General features: G+C 34.0%; 1 protein-coding gene across 4 annotated transcripts in view; it reads right to left on the bottom strand.

Annotated features, from left to right (window-relative positions):
• Positions 1–1,467: 1,467 nt before the first annotated feature.
• Positions 1,468–26,889, bottom strand: part of LOC138122670 (oxytocin receptor-like) — a 206,748-nt gene continuing 181,326 nt past the window's right edge. For 3 of the 4 annotated variants that reach the window (XM_069036926.1, XM_069036924.1, XM_069036925.1), the window contains exons 2-7: positions 22,843–23,070; positions 22,371–22,698; positions 11,376–11,470; positions 11,049–11,323; positions 2,868–3,014; positions 1,468–2,411 (exon numbers count right to left, since the gene is read on the bottom strand). In XM_069036926.1, coding sequence (XP_068893027.1) covers positions 2,239–2,411; positions 2,868–3,014; positions 11,049–11,323; positions 11,376–11,470; positions 22,371–22,698; positions 22,843–23,045 — 1,221 coding nt within the window. In that variant the 5' untranslated portion in view covers positions 23,046–23,070 and the 3' untranslated portion in view covers positions 1,468–2,238. The remainder of the gene's footprint in view (positions 2,412–2,867; positions 3,015–11,048; positions 11,324–11,375; positions 11,471–22,370; positions 22,699–22,842; positions 23,071–26,889) is intronic. The other variant, XM_069036927.1, reaches the window with a different exon arrangement.

The raw sequence follows: 26,889 nt of genomic DNA, 5'->3' as shown, positions 1-26,889 counted from the left end.
TTTCCTAAAAACTCCATTGTGTTCCACTGCATTTTTCATTTTAATGTAATAGGTTCTGCTGATTCTTCCAGAAGTTTATTGTCACTATTAAAAATATGATGGCCTGATTTTTCTTTCGACGAAAGGACGCAGAAATTTTGAACCACTATTTTATAAGACATCACAACATTTTATAACCTTTTATTGTTCAAAACCAAATAGCTTTAATAAAAACCCAAGCTTGACTTTCTTCACAGAACGATATTTGCATTCCGTACATGTACATGTATCACTCGCAGGATTACAGCCCCGCGAATTCGGCAGACACGCTTTGTGTCATTGTTGAACGATGTCTGCTTCAGATGTTAGTTAAGGCAAGGTTGAAATTGTAATTTGCTCTACACTTATACTTACGTAATGAAACGACCTCGGAATTTTATGTGGGGAACTCCGAATAAAATTCTATTAGTGCTCAGTGGTTTGCTGCAGCTTTTTAAATTATTTACACTTTCATGGGAAACTCAGACTTGACTCATCCAACAAATCTTCATTGATTTATTACTACTTTAACCCTTATTAATATGACTTTGACGGTTATTCCCTTGCAATAAAATTTCATTGTGTTTTTATTCCCTTTTGCGAAGTATCGACAGCTTTATTGCCATCTGAGATTAAAGCGTGAAACTGTTACGGTGAAATAGCAAAAATGTGAAAACTGTTTCACGTTTCCATCGAATCCCTTATACATTTTTAAATTGAGTTTACATTTCGTTCAATTCATCTTGGAAAAACAGTGAACAACCATAACGAGATTCTTTTGTAGTTCTTTCGCTTCGTCTTTATATCTTTACGCAGAACAATGAAATTTGAACGTAAGTACTTATTATTCAGAAACTTTGGTCGTTTTTTTGTAGTTAGTGATCCGTTCAAATATTTGCTTGTATTTGGTCAAATACCACATAACAGTCGATCCGCAATTGTTGACATTCTGAACTGAACAAAATGAAGTTCCAGACATGGAACTGTTGCGCTCAAATCTTTTCGCTCAAGTATTCTGTTAGCACAGAAAGCTGAGTTTATCTTTTGTTCGATTAGATAAACAGTTGTGCTTGTGAAAGGTCTATTTCTTAGTAGCAGTTGTTTACAATAAAAAAAAACAACATTATCTCTCTGTCTGCATTTTTTCTAAAATTATTTCACAACAATAGAAATTATTTAAAACTGTTTCATTTCTGGTAAAAGGATTACACAAAACAGTAATAAATGATTTCACTTCTTTTTTAAAATCAATTTAATGTTGTCACGAAAAAATCATGTCATACAAAAATAGCATGTTACTGGAGAAGATAAAATTTATTTTCTTTTTTTATTTACATGCAAAGTCGTGTTCGTCGGTATAGATTTGTCCACAAATAAACATCCAACTGGATAAGAAGTTCACATTTGTTGGAATTCTATTTTCACAAGGTAATCACTCGGATGCTTACGTACTTACTTAAAAATTTTATTTTAGAAAAATATTACATCAAATAATAATTTTTATAAAATATTAATATCTCACAACAAGTTTACATAGCCCAGGAACAATAATAATATTATAACGATCATAACAATGTATCACATCTGAAGTAGTGAAGTACAACAAAATAGGTAGATACATATCGGAAAGTGGACAGAACTGGATATATTTCGTGTGTTCGAATAGTCTTAAAGTCTTGTAATGGTTAACCGGCGTTCCTGTTGGCTTGACTAGATCACGTGTCGTACAGTCCTGCAGCCTCATTGGTGACCAGCGCGGCCACGTGATCCAAATAAACCAATGGAAACAGGCGCACTAAACTTTTTGGTCGTCAACAGTTTTATAATAATACAATTGCACATCTTACGACTATATAAAATTCGAAAAAACCTTAACTATATATCGATGAGCGTTAAAGACACTTGAACAGTAAAATGTCGAAGCCAAGCGCAGCAAAGCGTTGAAGTTAACTCAGCGATCATCATCACCTCGATTCAGTTCTTGTAACTATCTTTCTCAAGGCATTTTCTCATGCTTACACTTATAATTTAGGTCGTCAGGTACAAGTAGCATTTCTTAGCTTAGCACATGGTCGTCTGTCTTAAATTCCATCACATTACAGTCTCCGTGACCTCGAGTTCTGTCAGTTCCGTTGTTAACTCACTGATTTCTATGAGGGAGGACCCCGAAATGTCATCCTTGTCGTGATTGTCGCGGCTGTAACAACCGCCGTCCATATTTCAGGTGGATGTCGTCACTATCCATCTTCTTGCGTTGTATTGAGCGACGTAGGGCCTGTGGGGCACACGCGTGGGGTATTTGTTCGATCTGGCGCTATTGCACAGCGACCATCTCGAGAACGGTCGCAAAGAGGTGCTCTGGGCGTCACCTGAGGAGTTACTTGCACTGTTACCTGTGTCCAAGCAATAAATAAAATGAAAATAAATGCCAGTGAGTCGACCCACAAAGTAGAACGCCAGCAAGAAAGCAAAAAATTTTACACACAGCAAGAAATATGCAAGCAGAGAAAATAACTGTGAGAGGGGATTAGCAGTGTCACTAATGTGGTGTTTGGGTGGCTCGTTGGGCTGTGACGATCAGAGTCGAGTCGTAGATTGATTCGTATGGATTTTGTTGTAATTCACTCATTAAGTCAAGTTTTCTGCTGACAGTATATTTGTCTTATTGTCTGTAATCGTTTAGGCGTAATTTTTTGCCTTCGTGGCGTCCAATTTGTCTGATCCGGATAGCAATGGGACGGAAATAATTCAAATAAAGCGACTAGTAAAGCACTACAAATGAGCAAAAAAAGTGTTTAGACTGGATCGCTTTAAATCAATATAAAAGCAATCACTCGGTCGGGTCTTACCTCCAGCCGCCGTCCTGTAATTCTTGCTGGAGGCGGTGTAGTGTCGGAGGAGGAGTTTCGGCAGCTCCTTGTTGAATGCCAGATAAATCCAAGGATTTACACAGCTGTTTAGAGAGTATAAAAGCGCTAAGATTACGAACACGGGACCTGTAATAATATAAGCCATATTCATTATTTCGAAGAGAGAAGTCTCTGGTGTCATTAAATTTTCGCGAACGCTAATTAAAGTTTCCATTAAGATAATGTGGTTCCCGACAAAGGAAACTCTACCGGAACCAAACATCATTTACTAACTGTCAGAAGTTTTAAGCGGGATTATGATTTTTTTGGAGAGAAAGGAGGAGTCAAGAAATCGGGGGTTGGTGTTTTGAATGGAGGCTCAGCTGTCGAAAGGGTGGACAGGAAATTGAAATTTGGCACGGGCGAATATCCGGTAAGTCAGAATGGTGATAACAGTTGTTCATTTATATTCATGTCGAGATATTATCGAAGAGTTTGAAACGTTTACAAATCCGTTAGGTATTTGTTATTTGACATATATTTTTTCATTAACAGTTTCGTGGAAAAAATTAAGCCTAACTTGTAGGTAGAAACATTAAATTTTTTTTGCGAAGTACTTTTTTCAAAAGGAGGTGATGCTTTTGTTGAAATTTTACGAGATTGACAACCTTTTTAGACTGGAAAGAAACTCAAATGTTTTTAAAAAACAATAAATACCCTCAGCAGAAATTGATCTTTCTTGAAATAAACCGTCAGTAAGTGGAACCCTCGCAAACTTAACTTCATCGTGTTGCTAGTAGGTTTTAAATATCTTTACGGAAAGTCCTTCATTGGCAAAATCAAAACAGAATTATCGTGAAAGTATTCTTAATGGTTGAGGTAATTGTACAACTTTTTTTTCCTGAACGTTGTACATAAATCTTTCCATTTCTAGCTATCATAAACTTATTTTATAAAATTTCTTTTGTCTTTAGAAGCAAATAACTAATCATAGTGTATTTCACTGAAGTTCGAACTAATAAAATGAGACTTTGGAAAGAAGAAAAAAAAATAATTGAAATAAAATCTTAATCAAACTTTACCTAGTTGCAATTTTTTATTGATTAAGCGAAGCGAAGTTTTTTTTGTCAATCTTCTTATTTCAACTTTAATAAACCATGGAAGTACAATGCAAAACATATATTGAAAAAATAAATACACAGCTCCGTTGTCAACTTAAATACCTATTTGATTTGTTAACCAATAGACACTAGAAGCAAAGACAGCAGAGAATTGAATTCTTCAAGTGTGCACTGATAAAATATTAAATGATGTAATACTAACAATTGGTTAGTTCTTATTTTGGGATAGAATTATTAAAGTGATAAGAAAAATATTTGGAAAAAATTACGTTGAGCAATCATTCTTTAATACATAGGACATACCGAGGCCTCCGTGAATATACAGGCCACGACTAAAGCTTGTGTCAAGTGATCTGACGTCACAAGTTTCGGCTGACCGTGCACACGCCATGCGTCGAGCGGGAACTCGGAACAGTCTATTTGTTCGTTGATAGCGACGTGTAAGTAGTTCCGTTTTCGCAAGTTTTCTTTTTAAAAAGTGTAAAAAATAGTTCTGAAAAGTTAAAGTGATAAATTAAAGGTGGTAGTCTTTTTATATTTACCAAATTTAGGTTGAAGACGATTCTTAAATGAGTGAAAAACGCTAATTGATTGTTGCTGTTAACGTCAGCTAATATGGATGGCCGTTGGCTGTGTTTGAAGTGCATCGTAAAATTTGTGTTTTTCAACAAATGAAAAAGTGAAAGCTATATATTATTAATTAGGTGTAAAATAAACTTTTGGTTGGTACCGTTTAGGATATAATAATAAACATATCATTTTATCAAAAGAGCTAAAAATTTGACTAAAAACATATCTGGGTGAGTCTTTTTCCTTTCATTAAATATGCCTGAAATTAACTGTTCAAGCAATTACGATAGTACTAATATGTATGTGATCGTCTTTTCTTTTCAGTGTGTATCAAACATTTTGCAGTCATCGGTTATAAGAGTCGATAAAATGACCAGAAACGATGGATTCCTATTAGAGGTGGCAAGAAAAAGACCAGCAATAATTAAAACTTTTAAGCCTTCTTAAATTAAAGTCGGTGAAATTTGGAACATTTTCTTTAAAAGACTTTTCAGTGGATGACAGAGATGAAAATGATAATTGTCTTTTTCGGTTATCTGAAAACATCTCTTTCTTTTCAGATATACTAAAGAATTCATTTGATACATCCCCAAATTCTGCTATATTGTCATGTTTGTTAGGTTACGGTTTGTTCTATATTGCCGCATACTGTGCAATTCACTAATTCAATTTTTTAACGGTTGTGAAAATTATTTAACATACATTACCACCAATTCAGATTTTGTTATAAATTTTACGAACTGTGGTGAAAATGACTCTGCAAATGTTGGTGAATATTTAAAAAAATTAACAAGAGGTGCTCTAAAAAACAACCCTCTGAATTATTCTTTGAAACTTCTATTAAGGCATATTATAACAGATATTTAGTGAGCTTATTTCCGATAAATATGAAACTGAATTTCTAAGAAGCGGTAAACAAAGGATCATTTTACGGGAGTTGACAAAGTTAAAATTGGAAAAATATGTAGAAGAAATTAATGACAAATGTATTTTATGTAACAAAACATTGAAGTCGATATTGATATTGAAATAGTCATATCCTGGCCAATATATTTCTTAATAATTATTCAAAATTAATCAACGACCAAATTAGCACCCAAAATAAAGATCCACCAAAAAGAAAATTACTTAAATTTAATAGTTGAACTTATAAAACACATAGCGATAGGGCTATTGGCGAGGCCTCCACAAGCCAACGCATGTATTGGGTACCTCTAAGGTGATGTGGAAAACCCTCTTTATTGTTTTTTATCATCATAATAATTATTTTTCTTCAAACAATATTCAGTTTTACTCATTGAAATATATAATTTTCTTCGAGGTCGAGGAGATATATGCGAGAACGAGGAACAAGGTGAAGGTGGGAGAGAAAGAGGGCGAATGGTTTGAGACAACAAAGGGAGTGAGACAGGGCTGCCCGCTCAGTCCCCTGCTGTTCACGATATACGTAGCGGATGTGGACGAAATGTTGAAGAAAGCGCAGGCGGGGGGGGTTGTAGTGGGTAGGGAGAAAGTATGGAGCCTGGCGTTTGCGGACGATATGGTGATTGTGGCAAAGAGTGAGAGAGAGATGAAAGAAATGATGAGGAACCTGGAAAAGTATGTGAGAAAGAAAAAGCTGGAAGTGAATGTAGAGAAGACGAAAATGATGGTGTTCAGCAAGAGGAAGAGGAAGAATGAGGAGAGCGAGTGGAAGTGGGAAGAAAGCAAGATAGAAAGAGTGAGCGAGTTTAAGTACCTGGGCTACACCTTCAACGAGAGAGCCACAGTCAGGGCGCAAGTGAGAGAGGTAGTGAGGAAGGCGAACAAGGTAGTTGGATGTGTGTGGGGAATAGGAGAGAGAATGTGGGGAGGCGAGTTCGGGAGGAGAATGATGATGTTCGAGAGCATGGTGGAGAGCGTGCTGATGTACGGAGCAGAGATATGGAGATGGAAGGAACGGGAGGAGGTGGAGAGGGTGCAAGAGAAATATTTGAGATGGGTGCTAGGAGTGGACAGAGAAACACCAGGGTACATAGTGAGGGAAGAGTGCAAGAGGAGCAAGCTGAGAGTAAAAGCGGGAAAGAGAGCGGCAAAGTTTGAGGACAGAATGGGCGGAAGGGAAGAATGCAGGATACTGACTGAGTGCTATAGAGAAAAGAAAAAGAACGTGGATGAGAAGGAGAGAGAGAAGTACTGTAGGAGGAACGGGTATGCCAGCGAGGAAGTGGAAAGAATGAGAGCGGAAGGAAGATGGATGTGTGCGGAGCTGAGCGAGAGGGACAGAGATACGGACAAGCAAGAGAGAAGGGAGAGAATCAGAGAAGCGAGGTACAACAGGGAGTATGAAAGGTGCGTGACAGAGGATGTTCCGGTGTATCTGGGGAGAGAGAGAGCACGAAAGAAAGGAAAATGATGGCGAGATTTAGATGTGGGAACGAAGAGAGAGAAAACAAGTACTGGATGGAGGAGGAGGAAAGAATGTGCAGGATGTGCCGTGAGGAGAGAGAGACGATCGAGCACATGTGGAGAGGATGCGGTGAAATGAGAGAAAGGGAGGAAAAGGAACGGGGAGAAATACTGAACGAAGACGGAAGAGAGATAGGATGGATGAAAGAGGTATGGAAGAGGAGGGAAAGGATAGAGAAGGAGAGGGGTGGGGAATAAAAGAAAATGTAGGTTAATTTAAAAAAAAGAAAAAAGAATGATTTTGGAATTGTAAGTTTATTTAGAACTGTGTAAAGTATAGGAATCCTTTAAAGCCCGTAGGGTAAAATAAAGTAAAGTAGTATTATTATATAATTTTCTTTATATTGGGTATTATAAGTTACACAGTTTAGTCAGCCGGATTTCGTCACTATTTCTTGTTCGCGGCCTCTATCTATCTCGGATGTTACGGACATACTAAAATACAGGATAATTCACGAGTGATAATGAGTCCGAGGGAATTGAAAATGCAACCCAGAATACATTTGCGCAGTTAACGTGGATATTTGTTTTTTGATTTAAAAAACAAAATATAGTTAGTTGTACAGTTTCGTAAATTTTTACATAAACGTCATTCGCTTGCTAAATGTGTGTGAATAAACGAAGTTTTTGAGAAAATGTTTATTGTCTTATTTTCTCGTATTTTATTATAATCGCACAACGACAAAAGCATTTCTGCCATAAATCAGGATCATACCTATGTCTGTTTTCTCATTGTTCGAATACATTTTAATTTATTGTTGTATTTTAACTTTTTCGTAAATGTCGGTTGTGACAAATAAAATTATTGGAAGCAAAGCCATAATGGATTCAAAATCATTTTAAAACAATACGATAGTGATATTGGTTTTAAAAGAGTTAACTTTGGAAATGTATTATGGGTTGCATTTTCAATTCCGCCGGGTTCATTATCACTAGTGAAATACCCTGTAATAACTTCGATTGCAACAGATTTGTACATTAGAGAACTTTTATACTGTTTATGTTTTAAACAACTCTACATACGAAATCTAAGGAACTCTTCATATCTAGCCAAAAATAGTAATTTACTGTCAGATTATACTCCTAGATGGGCAACAGTTAAATATCTAGAGCTTATCTAGTTTGTTTCCAGAAAATCCAATTAAAGCTTTGATAAAAATAGAAACAACAAGGGACTTGAGCGAGGCCCTTGGGGTATTCGAGACCTTGCTGCAATCTATCGAACTGCAGCAGTGCCAATAATTCATTACAGTTCACGATCGTTCAGATAAGACTTGGAGAGTTTACGCAACTAGAAAAGTTAAATTTCTTTGTAGTACCAGCCCGCAATATCCTTCCTTCTAGAATATATGTTGTTTTAAAGAAAATCTAAGAAAGTCAACGAAACCTAAGACATTGTTAAAAGTTTAAATTCCAAAACAACAAAATATTATTTCATTTATGGCATTCTAACATTTTAGTTTGCGACTGAACACAAGCTGTATTGTAAAAAAATGTCATTACATTATATTTCATAAGAATTCTGAAAGGGCTTTCCACTTAAAGTGGGTGGATCATGATGGCCATCGAAACCTGGGAAAACTTTTTCAAGTTCATTGTTTTCCCGGATGAAACTACTTTTTATTTGGCGATTTCGCCGGTCCCAATAATTGTAAATATTGATCCGATGGTAAGTAAGCCCCATCGAATACAAGAAATACGTTCTCAGTATTAAAACAAATCCAGCATGTGGGCAGATCAAGGCTAGTCTGCGTTATTGATTCGTTGGCTACCAAGATATCATTCCTAGAAAAAAATGTACCTACTGGAAACCTTTAGTTTTATTTAATATTTAAATAATTAATGAATTTCATGGCAGAAATTCTAAACATCTTTGGCTGGTGTAAAGAGTTTTTTTTTGACACTTAAGTATTCAATCGTTGGTTTGAGACACTCAAGCAATTAAAATAACATTTAATGGTGCGTCACTTCTTGCTCTACTTGCTGCCCTTCTTGGAAGCCATTACATAGTTTAACTGGAAATTGTCATGCAAGTGAAAATGACATCTCTAAATAATTCAAAAATTTCAAAGGCTAATGGAGGGTGATATTTCGAAAGACTATTAAAGCAAGTAAAATTGGTGGGTTAAGTAGGAAATTACCATTTCCCCGACCGCCACCCTGGAAATAATGTTCTGCTGATAACAGCTTAGGTTTTAATAAACGAGTTACTTGGCAGATTAGCGCAAATCGTTTAAAACTTTGTATTCCAACAGATTATCCCACAATTCCCTTTGCATTAAGCCGTCGGCGTTTTCGAATTTAGTTTTCTGTCACTTACTTAATTTTATTTTCAATCTGAATTTGCACTAAACAATGGTTTGTTTGTCAGCAAAGCGGAACAATCAGTATTTACAACACTGTTATTGTTTTACAGTTGACTGAATTAACGTTTGAACGTTTCATAAACGTCCAAGCTTTTTCTCCTTTATTAGCTAGGTACTGTAATGTTGAGTTTTTTTTTGGGAGATTTACTTTGAAGTCTCTCGGAAATAATGTAATGAGGCTCTTGCCTGTTGGAGCGATATTAGGAGGGAATCCAACAGACAATCAGCCAAACCTTGAAATTATGTGACGTAAAGTAAGATGAAGCCAGCTCGACTGCAACATACGCCAACAATACATGATTAAGTCGGGGAAAACATGTAGGATTAGGCCATCGTTAAAACTGACAAGAAAATACTTTTATAAAGTCTGGAAGGATAATTATTTCAGAGAGCGAATTTAACCATAAAAATTGTGATTTCGTGGGCAAAGCCGTTCCAAACTCAATAACAAAGTTTATCTTGTTTCACAGTCGGCGGCTAAATCATATAATACTCGTAATATGAACACATTTATTATGCGGATGCCTTCAGGTAATACTTTATCTCATTTCTTGGGTGATTTAAGATCGCTTTTATTAAGGGTTAATAGGGGTTTTGGGCGAACATTTTAATTTACAAATACGCAGAGGTTCATTTTGTTTGGTTATGTATTTCACGATGAATAGGGATGAGGGTTGGCTATGACATCCTGGTAACATTGTTGGTAGTAATTACATAACAAATAAAATTCCCTAACAGAAATTGATAGCTTTCGTGTTAAGTTGCCGGAAACAATAGGTGCGTTCTGTTGGTGCAATAAATAAATCCACTGGTAGCAGAAGTTAGGGCTGTCCAAAGAACGGCTAGTAGCGGTTTCTCGAACAAACGTCAAACGTCATTCCTAGATTTTCGATTAATTTCCCCAATTCACTATAATTTCTGATCCTAACCTCAACTCCCAGCACAGAACACCAACACCTAATTCCGTTAGTCCCATAGACATTAGTTCGTTCCGTTCTGTAACAGATTCCCTCAGTTTCGCGCGCAAACCAATCTTCCTATTAACGCTACGATGTTTAAACATGGTTTGAATAGTGGGAAGATTCAGAAAATGTTGATGCAATAGAACGCCAAATTTTGAACTACCGGTTTCAGTAGATTTATTTTATGCACCGAAAGAACGCACTTAATAACATCGTTGCCAACACAAGCACAGAGATTTTACTTAGGTGAATAATATTTTTTTAATTTTTTTTCACATTTTTAAACCATTAAGGAAGTAAAAAATAACACTTTTAAAAGATAGTACTAACGGAGATTAAGTCTTGTTTTATTTTTTATAAGACTGGACGAGTATCATCGAGTGGACGTAGAGTTTTTAAAAATGATTAGAGAATCTGTGCTTTCTTTTACTTTTAATGTCTTATTAGTTTTTACTTAATAAACGAACAGAACAAGGAGCTGAATCGGAGCTAGATCCACTTGTGTACAAGAATAATATAAGTGTAGAATTCTTCTATAAACGGATATTTTTTTTTGCACCAACTCGAACGAATAGCACAAGCAGAAAAGGCTTATCTGAAGAGGATAATATCTCCCCAACCTCTCCAATCAGCGAATTGCAACAACAAATTCCGTCTTAACTGAACAAACACAGGTCTCTAATTTTGAACGAGTGTGCCTCAAGCGGTGCTTACCTTCGATGAAGGGGCTCTCGGGGTCCCAGGTGACCCATAACTGAGCTAAAATGAAGGGAGAGGAGCATGCTATATACATTACAATGACTGCAATGGTCTGCTTGACAGTATTAATCTTGGCTCGAGAGATCAAAGGCGTCCGTTTCCCTGGCGCCGACTTCTGGGAGCTCCTGGGTCTCAGACTGGACTCCGAACTTTGCCAGATCTCCATGCAGATCGAAGTGTAAGTGAATATGAGGACGACCAAGGGGACCATGAACACGGATATGCTGTACCTAAAATTTGACACGATTTAAATTAGCTTTGCGGCCATCGGCGGATAATAACCATGTCACATATGCTTTTTTACCCCATGGTTCTTGGAAAATGGCCCAGCAGTCGTACTCGTTCTTGCCGATTTCGGTGTAAGTGAATATAGTCAGCTGAAAGGAAAAACTCGAGTAAGTAATTGGGCATTTGTTCGAGCTGATAATTATTTCAGGAACATCTCGAAAGTTACAAAAGTTTAACTGAACTCGTCCGAGTCGGATGTTTAATTCATGTGTTTAAGGATTAAGGATAATTAAGTTTCTTCTTTCAGATGTCAGCGCTGCGATCCAATAACATAGTCAACAATCGAGTAGAATGCGGTGCAGACACCGACATTAAGCATATTAAAAATTCCTAAACTTCGTTTTCTCTGCTCCGAATAAAATCCTCGTGTTGGTGCTGCTGATGAATAGATTAGTTTTATTTTATCGAGTTCTTGACGCTCATTTTAGCCACGGAGTAGCGCACACAGTGTTAAAGCTTTAAAAAAAAAGAAATAATGAAGCTGGCAGACATACTACGTTTTTGTACTCAAATACGTAACGTTCTAATGCATTAAGTTATAAAATGGCAATTTTTTCACTGTACCGACGTTATATTTGCTTTTAGAGCCTTTGGTATTCAGAACACAAAAGACGCGAGCAACACTTACTCGGACGAGATTTAAGAGAGATCTCGCATTTGTCTACGACGCTGTGAAAGTTTCCTTGATGCGATTTGTTGCGAGGACTAATCCGGGATTTTGATCCTCCGGTTACACCATAAATTGTGTCATCAATTCTATCAGCTTTTAGACGGTGAGAGGTTGTTATGTCGAATGGTATTTTCGTGAGGTGGGAGAGACTGGGGTGGCGAAACTTTATTAAAATCGTTTTCACGAAATATATTTCAAAAATGTGGACTGTGCTACATTGTTTCGTATCCGGAATGACAATTTTTTCGTGCACACCTCAAAGTTTCATTTAGTTAAATAATAAGATGGAATTCGGAACAGTTAACAAATCGATGAAATATCATATGTCTTTAGATATAACTTTAAAAGAAAAACAACAGCAACACGAGATCTGAAATAAATATTTGTTACGGTGGTAATTTTTTACTAAGCCACAACACTGGCAAGAAAAAAATTTGTGAACTGGAAATTTTAACAATTATACCTAATAAAAATATGTATAAAAAATTTAAGTAATGAAAAATGTGATAATGTAATATGTAATTTAAAAATATTCCAATATTTTGTTGCACCATTAAAATAATTTTTAATGCTTTTGTTTTTCAGAGCCTACTTGACTAGAAATTTTTTGAAACATACGGTATTAGACATAATGATGTTATACGAACCAATTATTATGTGTGTAAATTTTGTATGAAGAGCTATTTTACAAGTGGGATTACAACACTCGCTGCGGTCGTGTATGTTGACAGCCCACTAACATTAGTAGTGTTCTGTACACATGTTGCATCACTAATTACATATTAGCAAAAAGAAAAGACATGGTGATAGTTTTTTTATAGATTACCAAAAAATACTGCTCATTTAGCTAACCTATTATAATTTGTTTTTAATTTTTATTTATGTCAGCATCAATTTTAAAAAATGTATACAGGCTGTTTGAAAATTGCTAGTACAAAAAAAACCTGGTAATTGGTGATGGTGAGTTGAAGTCATCGGCAAAAGAAAATTCTAATAAAAATCCTCTAGTTTTCGAGATAAAAATTACTAAAAATTGGGTTAAAATTGTTAGTGCACCACTGAGTTAAGGTATTTTAAAAAGACACTTCACGTTGTTAAGCAATAACGAAATAAAAAATTTGATGTTCTTAAACTGTCAATCTGTGGTTGCCAAGATCTTGCAAAAAATATAAATTTTTCATATTGTTGTATAGTCCTTCATTATCACTACGATCATCACGCTTGGTTACCAAGGTTTAAAAAATATTGCCCCGCCTGAGGCGTAGAATATGCAGGAATAGGGTTACTTTATCCCTTTTGTTTTAAAAAATTAAAAATTGGTTTCTTGGATTTCTTAGGGCTTCCAGATGCCAGTTTTTTTTGTACTAGCAATTTTCAAACACCCTGTATATGTAATTGAATTAATTTTTACATCTTTATAAAGGAAAAAGAGAAAAACAATAAAAAATAAATTATGGATTTTCAAAGTGAATAAAAAATGAACGCTTCATCTTGATACATATTTGGCTAATTGGAAATCCCCCGTTATTTTTTTTATGGTAATACAGATATTATTGTTTATTTATGCTGACAACAAGGATACTAAATCAATAATAAGAAGAGCAAATATTAATTTACAAAGCGCGTCGTTTCAAAAGCACAGAATACATTTTGAAGATTCGAGCGATCAAAAACAAAACAAATCAAGAGTGCTTTTGTTTTATCGAAAAGTTTGTCACAAGCATACTTGCTATGCACAGTTTATTGGTTGCCTACGTCTCGAAAAATCTATTATTAATTAATTAATTATTCGTAATTAATGCTTCATTTTCAATTATAAAATCCATTTTAGCACTTATTTTGATAATTGTTGCTTACAATTACAGTAAACGTCTGTAAACTTTGTCGAAATCGAAAAGTTGTTTTCTAGGTTAACAACAGCACTTCGTTGACGTTTCTTTGACATTTCAGCGAAAAATCTGCTTACCAGTGGCGTCGCGTTTGGCAATAAAGCTGGTAAATTAGGTACACATTCTTACGAATGTAAAGTAGCGTTTGAGACCACAATTTGTCTACGCCCATTGAACGCCCTTACCACCCTCTTTGCGTTTTAGAACGGTTTTTAACTTGAAATATTTATACTTTTTGGTCTATACTGGCAAATTCAAAACAACCAACTGAAAATTAACGAATTATGTATACCAATTAATTAGATACAATTATTAAATAAGAGTGTGTAGGCACGTAAAATATAGTACATATTTCTTACAATTTGAATTCTCAAACGCTCTTGGTGCTCAAAAACTCATACCTGAATAAAAAATAATTCAGGAAAATTTGTAAAAAGAATTGATCGTACAAGAAAAAAACAGAATACCTTTCCTAATCTACATATTTGGTAGTAACTATTTCAGTCATATAGGCAGAATATAGCCTAAGGGAGTCCGTTTCGGCTCAGAGACGCGAGGGTCGCGGGTTCGATTCCGACCCAGGGCGAAATTTAAAATAATTAAAAAAAAAGGCTATATTCTGTCTCGTGATTCGGAAGTCACGTTAAGCCATTGGTCCCGGTCTATTGAGTTGGTCACCATGCCCCTCATAGATTTGTAAACCAGTCCTAGACTGTGTAATAAATTTTTTTTATAATAAACAGATATTTACTGACAATAGATACTTTTTTGATATTTCTCGTGCGTAAATTCAATGCTTCTTGGAATAGAATTTGTGCTATCTACAAATAACGTTACATGGCCCGCGAGAAATTTGGATATTCTGTATTTATCTTGACTTATTTATATTCCAGTTGGTTCGACGTCAGACGACAAGAATTTTACGTATTGATTGTTGTTTTCTGTAAAAAACGTACGAACAAAATTAGTATCCCCAGAAGGGCTTGTATTCTTTTTTCTCATTCTAAAATTAGGAAACATACAACCTGTTGGTAAATTGTTGATTTTATTTTTTTTCTTCCGTATGTCCACCAAAAATTAAATTAAACAACTCTCATAATTAGTTCTATACTGAATGTTTGTATAAAACTTAAACTTGACACCTGCTTTTTTTTCTCTAATAAGTTTTTTAAACTTAACTGAATTCTAAAAGTGTAATGGTTTATGAAGAATTTAAATGCAACTAGTTTTTTATCAAGTTGGTACCCCTTACACAAGCTAATATTTCTTATTAAGCCAATACTTTTCAATCTAGCTACACCTACACAAACAACGAGAACAATAAATTGTGATGTGTGTTTCACAATGTATGAATTGAATTTTTTGTGTGCAAAAACAGGAATGACATTTTTTAGATTCTTTGCATTCCCTTAAAATGTGGTAGATTGTATTGTGTTGCAGACATTAAAAAACATTTTTTTCTGGTGCTATGGTCTTCGGCAGTATGAAATCAATTTTGATTTCAACAGTAGAAAACTAATTGCATGACTCGCTTTAGAAAACTATATTTGCATTAATATCTTTCATTTTGCTTTTGCATAAAGTTAATATTTTAGTTCGTCAACTCGGTTCTGATGGTATGATTTTCGATAATTCTCCTACACAAACCTACAAAGGATTCAGCTTTTAGCTATGATTTATCAGTTTTACGCCACTATAGCTTTGCATAATAGATAACTCGACAATTATCTCAAAAAACATTTTGTCCATGTATCCGACTAAACTTCTCTTTTAGCAAAATCAGTTCACCTGTTAGAGCAGACGGTGGGGGATTAACACATGTTATAAAACTTTTTCAGGCCTTTAGCTATGGTTCGTGTCGGCTTATAATCCCTTTAAACTGGAATTATGGCAAGTTTGGCTGCACAAAAACTCTATCTGTATCGCCATCAATTTATTTCTACATTAGGGGAAAATTTATGGGTAATAAGGGATTTAAACGTTTATTTTTGTAAATAAAAAATAATGAAATAGCACCGACAATTTATTTCAAACCACGAATAATTTTACAATGAAATCAATAAATTCAGCGAGTTGGCTTTAAATCTGTATCCAGTGTTTTTTTTAACACAAACATTTTTCAATTTTTTTTTTGTTGTAATTTTTTTGAAAGCGAAAACTTAGCGGTTTTTTTTTAGACACCCTTAAAAATGATTATTTATTTTATGATTTTAAAGTGGGCCTTTTTCATAATGCAAAATAATAGTTATTTAAGACACGAGGATTGTAATGCGACATTTTACGATATAACATGAGAACATTGTCAAGTATTGAAATATGAAATTACGATAAGAATATCATACGTCTTATCTACTATCAATTATTAACAGAAGATGTTGTAATATTAAAAAAAGAAAACACTAACTGTGGCAAATGAGAGCATCGTCACTTTGAACCCAGCGTATTTTACTTTGCACTTTACCAATAGTGTGATAAAGTGACACCGTACCGCACTAATAAAGTATGTCATTCAAATAAATGTCATAAAGTTTGACATTATGTATTGATAGTAAATAGAACACTTTATTTTACAGTTTGAGTAACTTTATTTTACACATGAGTACATTTGCATTTAATCAGTTTTGCTTAATTTGCTAAATAAATTAACGCAGTAATTTTATTAATTGTTTTTTTTTTCGTAGTAATTCTGTTGTACAGAGACAAAGATGTTGTACATTTTTTTTTACATTGCACTGAACCAACGAAATTGGATTATTTGCCCTTCATGAACTCTTTTTATTGATCTGGCTGTAATTATCGCAACTCAATCTGTTTTGCTAAATTAATTATCACTTCTTATTCATGTCAAGCTTTCGTAGTAATTAACACTGTTTCACTTCACAGCGATTCTCCCAATTTCTTAACTATGTAACAGAATCCTCTCAAATAATGAAAAAACTGTTTCTTGAATAATGGGTGAATAAGCCCAGATATCTTAAAATCAATAAAGGAGTCTAGATAAGAATTTGGTGCCTTATTAGTATTACAAAGTTTTTTATTGGTCGAACTTGAATTTCATTCGTTTACCCCGGTTGGAATGCGACTCCCAGTTTATTGCTCATTTTCTGTTTTATTGCGAATTTATTTAAGTAAACGATTCCTTTATGAAAACAGAAAATCTATGGATATAATTGGATCGCGGTTTCTAGATTGCATTATGGTACTCCAGGGGATATGATATGAATATCTGCCCAGAATGTTCAACTCTTGCGAAACATAGGAGCTTTATTGCACACCAAAGCTATTTGTCAATTTAATATCCAACAGCATAAAGTTCAAACAAGGAATAATGGCATTTTTTGCCGAATGTCTGTTGTTTGCAAAAGTACAAAATTGGTTGAAATAAAACCAATGTGATAATAGGTAATGAAAATTTTCAAGTAAGTATGTAGTTAAATTGGGGGTAGTTACAATTTGTCATGATTGCTTTTTCGGTACATTTAGTTCATTCAACTCTAATTTTGTCATTTCCGCCTTTTACTTCGAAGAGTAAATCAAAATTAAAATTAATTAAGAGGAATAATGCATGAAAGGGAACTGTTTTTCACTTGGATAACTGTCAATTTCGATATTGCTCGTAAATTTGGTCTCTGTTACAGTAAATTTTTTTTTATTATGCCATCGGCCTTTCAGAAGGGTCGTTCTACGCACTGCGTGCGCTATAAAATTAATTTTATGGTTAAACAAAAAAAATAGTTTAATTAAAAATAATGTTTTTTAACAAATAAAAGAACATGAATTCGATTTTCTAATTAATGATTAATAAAAATACATCGGCAAGATATTAGTAATATGTAATTTACTTCTTCACTTTTAAATCTGTTATTTATGTTATATTGTTATAAAAGGTCATTTAATAATTTTCTAAAGTGAAGTTATTATTTTGCCGCTACTGAGGAATGCAATAACAAACAGAAGTTGATTTGAATATTTGTATTGTTGGAACTCGTTGAAGAAAAATACTTTGGAAGAACTATATTGAATACATTTAAATAAAATATACGTTTTTCATCTCCAACATGATTTACTGGTTATGTTGCAAATTTATCAAAGAGATGTGTGTACAACGGAGGTGTGTAGAAGACAGGAAACAATAATAACAGCTCTCTCGTGATTTGTTTCGCACCGATACTTACAAAAAATGCCAAGTCCGTATCTCATTTTAATTTAAGGGCTATAAAATATTGATTAAAAAAAATTGAAAAACATGGTTTTTAATTATGAGAAAACGTTAATGAAAATGTCTGACAGTTGTGATCCATAGAATTTACAATGCTTGCCCTTTAAGTAAGTTTTTTCTTTACCTCTGCAACATGTACAATTTTTAATGTATTAAATAATTATGTAATAATTTAATAAGTAGATTTTTTTATACTTTGTAGTCAACGTAAAAGTAAGAAATAGTATACTGGGTGTAAACATTATGTACCATTTTTCTCTCTTTCAGTTGGACAGAAAATCAAAAACAAAATCTCTCAAACTTACTTTTTTACTTGGTTATGTAATACACTGATATAATAAAAACTAACTAATTTTCCTTGTTATTATATAGATAAAGTCATTAATAAAATATTCAAATTTCTTATTTTTTTATGTTTCCAACTTTTGTATACTCATTAGTCATACTGATCAAACTGATTTCCAATTTTAAATGACCCTGATTTCGCTTTAATATATTTTTTTTTCTATAATTACTTCAAAAAATTAATATTCACGCATAGATAATTGTGCGTGAAGTGGGGTTATTTTTTCACATATTTTTTTTCAGTGTTAGTAAGATTGAAACTATACAAACAATAAGCTTTTCTGTTTTTCACTTCACGCACTGTTTTCTATTAGTTACGTGGCAACGTGGTTACTTTTTGATACTTTATTTGCTACAAAAATTTGAATTTTAAAATGTTGTTCTTGAAAGCAATTATAAAAAAAACATTTTTTCTTCAAACGTCCGTAAAATATGACATTGCACTGCTGCATTGATAATGCTAAAGTGTCACTTCATTGTCATGCCATCTAACGAGCTGACCAGCGTCCGTGAAGTTATTATCTCCACTGAGGGCGTCCGTGAAATTATTATCTCCGCTGATGAGCGGCTGTAAAGTAAACTAGCTAAATCATTTGAAATTCCTACCTGGTTTCTTAACATGTCTTAAATAATTTGTTATGAAGGTTTGAAGAAAAAATAGTATATGTTATTCGGAGCAAAAATGGTTTTATGTGCTTTGGCTGGTTTGTCTGCCTCACTGCGTTTGGCAGCCAATCTACCAGCCGCGGCACATAAAACTTCATTTTTGCTCCTCATAACATCATCTATAATACATATTTCATGCGTGAAGATGTTTTTTGTGCATTCAAAGGCTTTTACTACTGCACTCACTTAACGCACTTAATATAAAAGTAATTATTTAATTCTCAAAAATAACTGTAGAATAGCTTTTCATTAAATAATGTTAGATTTTCTGGTCCGAAGATACAGGTTTATGGGTAGTCTCAGTTAAAATAATGTTAACGTACCCGTCATTTGTTCTCCTGTATTGCATGTCTAACTATAGTAAGGGTTAAAACCTCACCACCATTTTCAATGCTCCTGAGTTGAGGGTGGAATAAATTGCGCACAACAGACCTATAAAACTGCGACGGACTTTAAACTATGTCAAGTTGGAATTCGACAAAAGCTTATCCCCCATACCCCTTATTGTGCTAAAAACCAAATATTCCGTGGTTTAAGTTGTTTAAAAAAAATTTAAAAGATCTTTAAAAGCTCTCGTGGTTTTATTGAAAAACACAACGTTACTTAAATTTATTCCTCGGCACTCGTTTATTTTTTTACCCAGTATTAAAATAAATAAATTGAAAGTAATAAAACAAAAAGTTAAAAAGAGGTGAAATATTTGTTACATGGTCTATATTTTGAAATGTTTGTAAATTAACATAAGGTGTTTCGAACTAATTATACAATACTAGCTGACCCGGCGAATTTCGTACCGCCTTAGAACCAATAAATGCTGTGTTAACTTATCAGCTGAATGAAATTATTTTTTTTATTAAGAAAAAATGAATATTCAAAATGAATTAGGACTAATAAATTAAATGTACAAAAATGTAATGTAATCCTCGTGGGAGCAAGGAATTTTACCGATTGGATTGATTGTCAATGCGCGTACAATGACAAATGACATAACCTTCAAAATGAATTTTCTCCATGGTTTTTATTTTTTTTTTCTAATTTTCCCGATGTTTTAATAGTTATTCTGCTAATCGGGGCGGAGACAAATCCAACAATATAAAGATCATAAAAATCTGTCCAGCCGTTCTTGAGTTATAAATGGTGTAACTAACCCGACTTTGTTTTATATACCGGGTGATTCAGATTGGTATTCGCGCCCCTACATCTTTTTTGTTAAAAAAAAATATATAGCAAACCATATATATTTGTAAATCGCTTGTGAAACTACAATAGATGATGTTGTCAAATCTTCTCTACGATGACATTATGTCAAAGTTAAGACAGTCAACTTTTTTTTTTAAATAGTACACTATACATTTCTTAGCCTATTCTTGCAAAGCTCTTTTTTCTACATTTGAATGTGTAAAAAAAGTTGACACTTACATCAGAAAAAAATCGAGAAAAATAATAAAATATGATTTAATTTATTCGAAAGCGTTATTTTCTAAAAAGAGCTAGTTAGCCAAATATTTGTAAATTCGCATCATATTGGTTTCTTGCATGTCACTATTTACAAAACTACCACATAGCCAAAAAATAAAATTATTTGACCTTGTTTGTTTTCAAGCCTCGGGTGCGCCTCGGCCAGAAAACTGAGACTCGAACGAAATACCAAATTCATACTGAATTTACTATGCTAAATTCGCGTTATGTTGGTTCCCTGCATCTCACTATTTTAAGAATTACATAGCCAAAAAATAAAATTATTTGACCGCGAAATACCCGATCCATCCTGAATTTACTTTATTCGAATATTAGAATTTACACTTATTCGAATTTTAATAGTCAGCTATTCAAATATTCGAATAATTCGAATACGATTCGCAAGACTCATGTCATTCATGCACTATCAAAATTCAACTACCTACATATTTTCATCGTGTATGCATTTAAAGCGGTATAGTCAGGAAGAAGTTAGGTTTCGAAGCCAGATGTTATATCATAGTTATTTATTTAAATGTAGGTTATAACATAGCTATTTATTTAAATGTAGGTACTTTAATAATTGACGCTATTAATGTCAAAATTCAATTGTCTCCATGGCTAACAAGCTCTTTTTAGAAAATAACACTTTCGAATAAATTAAATCATATTTTATTTTTTTTCTCGATTTTTTCCTATTGCAAGTGTCAACTTTTTTTACACATTCAAATGTAGAAAAAAAAGCTTTTTACAAGAATAGACTAAGAAATGTATAATATACTATTAAAAAAAAAAGTTGACTGTCTTAACTTTGACATATGTCATTGTAGAGAAGATTTGACAACGTCATCTATTGTAGTTTCATAAGCGATTTACAAATATATATAATTTGCTATACTTTTTTCTTAAAATAAAAAAGATATAGGGGCGCGAATACCAATCTGAATCACCCGGTATATAGAAGATGATCAAAAAGAAAACAAATCAGAGTAGGCGTTGCAAATTATCGGTCATGTCGTAGCAGAGTTCTGTGCAAATAAGTGTTCAATGCATGGGCGTAGACAATTTGCGATCTCAAATGCTACTTTATAATTATAATAAATCATGAATTTTATACGTTGGAATTACAATTGTGCATTTTACTATTATTATCTGGTAATGGAGAAAATTTAGAAAATAAACAAGAGCAACATTTTGCATTAGTAAGAATGGGTAATTAATCAGGTTTATTGCCAAACGCAACGCCACTGCCCCGCTGGTAAGCAGATTTTTCGGTGAAATGTTAAAGAAACGTAGACAATGCGCTGTTGTTGACCTAGAAAACAACTTTTCGATTTCAGCAAAGTTTACAGACGTTTACTGTGATTGCAAGCAACAATTATTCCAGAATAAGTGGTAAAATGGGTTTTACCATTATTAACAGATTTTTCGAGAGGTATTATCTGGACTAATGGTCGCCTTTAACTCATATCTCCCTCATTCTTAAATATTTAATCCCATCGATTTAAATTTGTCATGCCATCGTTTAACATTCCCTTTTTCTCATACATCGAGGATTTCGTCTCCTTGGAGACATATTAATCCAATTCTCTTTTCACCCCATCTCGACAAAAAAACCAACGAGCCCTCGTTTCCGTTTCAACCGCGAGAATTATTACGGTCCGCAATAAAAGTTTCCTCCTTTTTTAAAGCGTCCTGAATTGACGACGTCCTTCACCCATCAGTCGTCGAAAAACGCTCACCTGTGGAATACAGAAGACAAGACTGGTGATCCACGCCAGGTAGACCATCACCTTGGACCTCCTCGAGGTCCACGAGCAGTAGGTCAGCGGGTAGCAAATGGCCTGGTGGCGGTCGACCGCCGTCGCCATCAGCACATACGAGCTCAAGTACGGGCCGAGGGTCTGTCCGTATTTGATAACCTTGCACAAGAAGAAGCCTCCGTAGAACCGGTAAGTTATGTCCCATGCCAGCTGCGGCAGCACGCTCAAGAACGCCGTTATCAAGTCGGCTATGCTAAGGTGCAGGATGAAGAAGTACATTCGGGATAATTTCTTCCGGCCGGCGTATCTGGAACGTATCGAGTTTTAGGGGTGACGGTGTGAGGGAGCTGTGAAGGGCTCGTTATGAGCGAGCAGTCAGGTTTTGTTGGTTGAGGATAATGATTGTTTGGTTTGGTCTTTAAGAGATTTAATTAAGATCGTAAAAGTGTACCTCCTTCTGGTCCATAAAGCGAGCAAGACAGTGCTGTTGCCGATCACGGTGACGAGGAAAATTATTGCCAGGGTGGCGACTTCCACTCGGGCGAGGTTTTCGTCTCGGTCCATATCGCTGCTGTCGCCGGTTGTGCTTTCGTCTAAGAGTCTTGAAGTGTTATCTGAGGAAATATCCATGTTGGATGGTCTCGGCTCGTACATGTGAATTTGGGTTCAGTGTTTAAAACTGAAAAGAATAGTAGATATTAATGCGTAGTTCAACCGGTTCTCAAATACATTTTTCAACATGTAGAATTAGCATTTGTTGTAATTTGACGTGTCGCGGAAGTAAAATACAATTTTATTTTTTTCTGGTCATAATATCCCATTTATGTTATGAGTATATGAATTATTATTAGTTACCAGCTGACCAGACAGACGTTGTCTTGTGCAAATTTCAATACTTAAATTTGTTTGTGATCGTTTTGTGAATTTGTGAAAAGCTATTGGAAATGTGTAGACAAAGTAAAAATGAGGAATTTTACATGGGAGATGAATTCTATCGGCAGTATTCTACACTGCTGAAATGCTGGAAATGTGTGATGTGCCTGAAATGTGATCGAGTTGGAACCATGCGGTTCACAATTTCATGTCCAAACATAGGATTCATGGATCTGTAAGTTTGGTTGCCTATTTCAAATGAATTGACCTGTCCATTTTAGAACTGAACATAGCCATTTTACGTTATATGTTCAGCGAAATAAAAAACGCAGTGTATATAGATAAGCTTATGAATACTATTGCTATTTCTAAGCAACAAAAACATGAGTGAAGAGATAGGAAAATTTTAAGAAAATAATTCACAAGTGCGTGTGAGATTTTAACGGAAAATTGGTAAGTTACAACACCAAGTAATTGCTTGGGAAAATATACACTGCGTTTTTTATTTCGCTGTACATACAATGTAAAATGGCTATGTTCAGTTCTAAAATGGACAAGTCGATTCATTTGAAATAGGCAACCATACTTACAGATCCATGAATCCTATAGTTGAATTTTTTTAATAAACAATTGTCAAAACGTTGTCTTGTTGGTATGAGCCAAACTGTGATTTTCATGATAATACGATTGGTCACATTGAGTGTCAACATTTTTTTATGTAACTGAGCCTGCGCCCTAACGAGCGAGAGTTTATTTCAAATTCGAAAAGGTTTCTCGTGATTTTTGATTAAATTTGTTTTGAAAATGAATTCACGGAAGAAAGGTACGGGAAGTGAAGTGAACATAACCTTAACCATGATTTGGTGTCAAATTGTTATACAGCTGGTCCATATGTCCAAATTTTAGGGTGGTACAGTATGGTTTTTTACTTCATTTTGACACTGACAATTGTTCATTAAAAAAATTTCACTATATGTTCAGTAAAATAAAAACTCACGGTATTTATTTTAATGTAAAGCTTCCAATATTTGAATTTTCAAGGAACCGTGGTGGAAAAAATGTTGACCAGTGCCTCATGCACCCAAAAACTTCCACCAGACAGAAAAATATGTCAATTAATTGGGACAAAATTAAGAAAATTAATTTAAACATTTCTAGGGAATAGGTAGAGGAAGGGATCGAAGAAACATAAATAAGTAACCAGGTGAAATCAAATATTCTTTAAATTATTGCTAAAATTCATAGGTCGTAGACGAGCTTTCAATTAATGGTAAATATTTACGTTAGATCACATTAGCAAATTCGTCAAAATGTAATGTCGGCGAGTAATGCGCAATTGACTCGTTTCCTGTCGTGAAAGGAAGGTGTGGCGATACAGGTCAAAGGTGATCACCTATTGTGAATTCGCGATGAATGTGAATAAGGTGTGACTGTGATTTATTTTTATTATGTTGGATAAAATAACTCAATTTTATATTTTTTCCTGTCAGAAATATGACATGACTGTTCCGACATTCAAATTTCAACAGTGTTGTCTATTTATATAATTATGATGATTCAACTCGAAATATGTTCAAGTTGGCAACGATGTCCTTAATTGAAATCAACTTAACTTAACAGGAAAGCTATCAGTTTCTATTAGGAGATTTTATTTGTCCTGTAGTTACTACCAACAATGTTATCAGATGTCATAGCCACCCCTTATCCACATTCATCGTGAATAGACTATACAAGGGAATGAATGAATTAGAAAGAACAAGTATGAAGATTGTAAAATGTAGGGAACCGCTGGAAGATCAAAGGAGAACTAGGACAGGACAAACATTTGGTATAAGATTCTTATTCAATTTTCTATATTTGGGTAAAGTGGTTTGAGAACGAAGACGATTAACATGATACAAACAAACCATGACCTTTCAAACGTTAGGCCGAGAGTGACGAATATATCTAGAAAAAAATTGGAAAAGAATGGGTATCATAATTATGCAAAGGAAATGACTATTTAACTACATATGAAATTATGTAGATGGTTTTACATTAAAAATTGACAATGGACATTTAAGGTATTTACAAGAGTGACTTACTGCTAATTCGTGAACCAGTCAAGATAGAGGGATCGGAGGAAAACTGAATCAAATGATATCGAATTTATTGGTCTTTAACGTAAAATTAAAGTGCGAATCTGCGTTGAAGGTATTAAGTACCAACTTTGAAATTTCAAAAAGCAAAGGAGATGACCATGTCATAGATACATCATTTGAAAAGCTTTTCTTAGTTATTTTCGGAAATCGACATACGAATTGTCTAAAACCAATTTCCTGTTGCCAATGATGTTAAGAGAACATCTTGAACATTTGTTGACCACTGTATTTTACATTTTATTTTAAGTTTTAATGATTTTGTTATTTATTGATTTCTTATTTGTTTTATTCACTTATTAAAATAAATCGTATCCAATTCAAACTTGTTGCCGAATGGCATTTTTGTTCTAAAATTACTTTAGATACATAGCTAAAATACACACACACATTCAAATGATTACAAATTTTTATCTCTCATGCTTTTATTAAGTTGCTTCACTTGTTCATGACGTCTTCCATTTTCGAGCTATGACGTCACACTAATTTCTTTTAAATGACTTTTTTCTTCTCTTTTTGATAGACATTCCTACTACCAAAACAAATTTTACTTCAAAAATTTAATCTAATTTTTAATGTAAAAATTCTTTTGTATGGGTTTATTTGAAATAGGGGCGTATTCTGTAACTGTTCCGATAAATTTTAAAGGCAGTTAAATTAAGTTGTCATAGCAATGACCAATCAGGGCTTGAAATTTTAAATTTTAAAAGACGCTAAAATTTTAACGCCCCTTTAAAAATTACAGAATACGATTGACGATTTATTTTAATACACCAAACAATTTGGAAGATTTACGGCAGAGAATTCTCGCTGAAATGGAACAAATAAGCCTTGACATTATTGAGCGCAGTGTACAAAGTGTCGGTGACTGCCAAATAGTCGGCGGAACTTCCCTTGTAGGTCAACAGGGTCAATTGCCTTCTACTCGAAAAATTCAAAACGCAATAAGTCAATGTGCAAAACGGAAAATTAAAATAAACATAAATGTTAAATTGAATTATTCTTTAACAAATTCTTCCTGTTTAATTAGGGCTTAAATATCAATAAGAAGAAATTGGGTACGTAAATTTATTCATTGGTTTGTTTTGAAATGAAACATAATATCGCGCCTTCAAATGAAATCCTGAGCTGGGAACGCGTTGGAAACCCTCAATTGTTATGCTTTTTTTAAAGTGTAAATTAATTGGAGCATGTTGACAGCTAACCTAAAATTTAGAAACAAAAAATTATTTCTTTGTTATTTCTTTGCAATGTTTTAGATTAAAAATATAACAACTAACGATTCCTATTCTCGAAGCAAAAGCACCCTTGCTGAAAACAAACATGTTCAATTATGTGCCGATTAAACAATCAAAAAATCAAACTTTACACTGTTCTAAACGGTTTACTTTTTCCAACGCCTACTGAGCCCAGGATTTCAATTTTATTGATGTTCTACGTTCCTTTGTTATCCTCAGAAAGTAACGCTTTATTACATTTTTTGAAAG

This window comes from Tenebrio molitor, chromosome 2 (genome assembly GCF_963966145.1).
Source record: "Tenebrio molitor chromosome 2, icTenMoli1.1, whole genome shotgun sequence".
Classification (NCBI taxonomy): domain Eukaryota; kingdom Metazoa; phylum Arthropoda; class Insecta; order Coleoptera; family Tenebrionidae; genus Tenebrio; species Tenebrio molitor.
The sequence above is the reverse complement of the archived record's forward strand: the minus strand, read 5'-3'. Positions and strand labels throughout refer to the sequence as shown.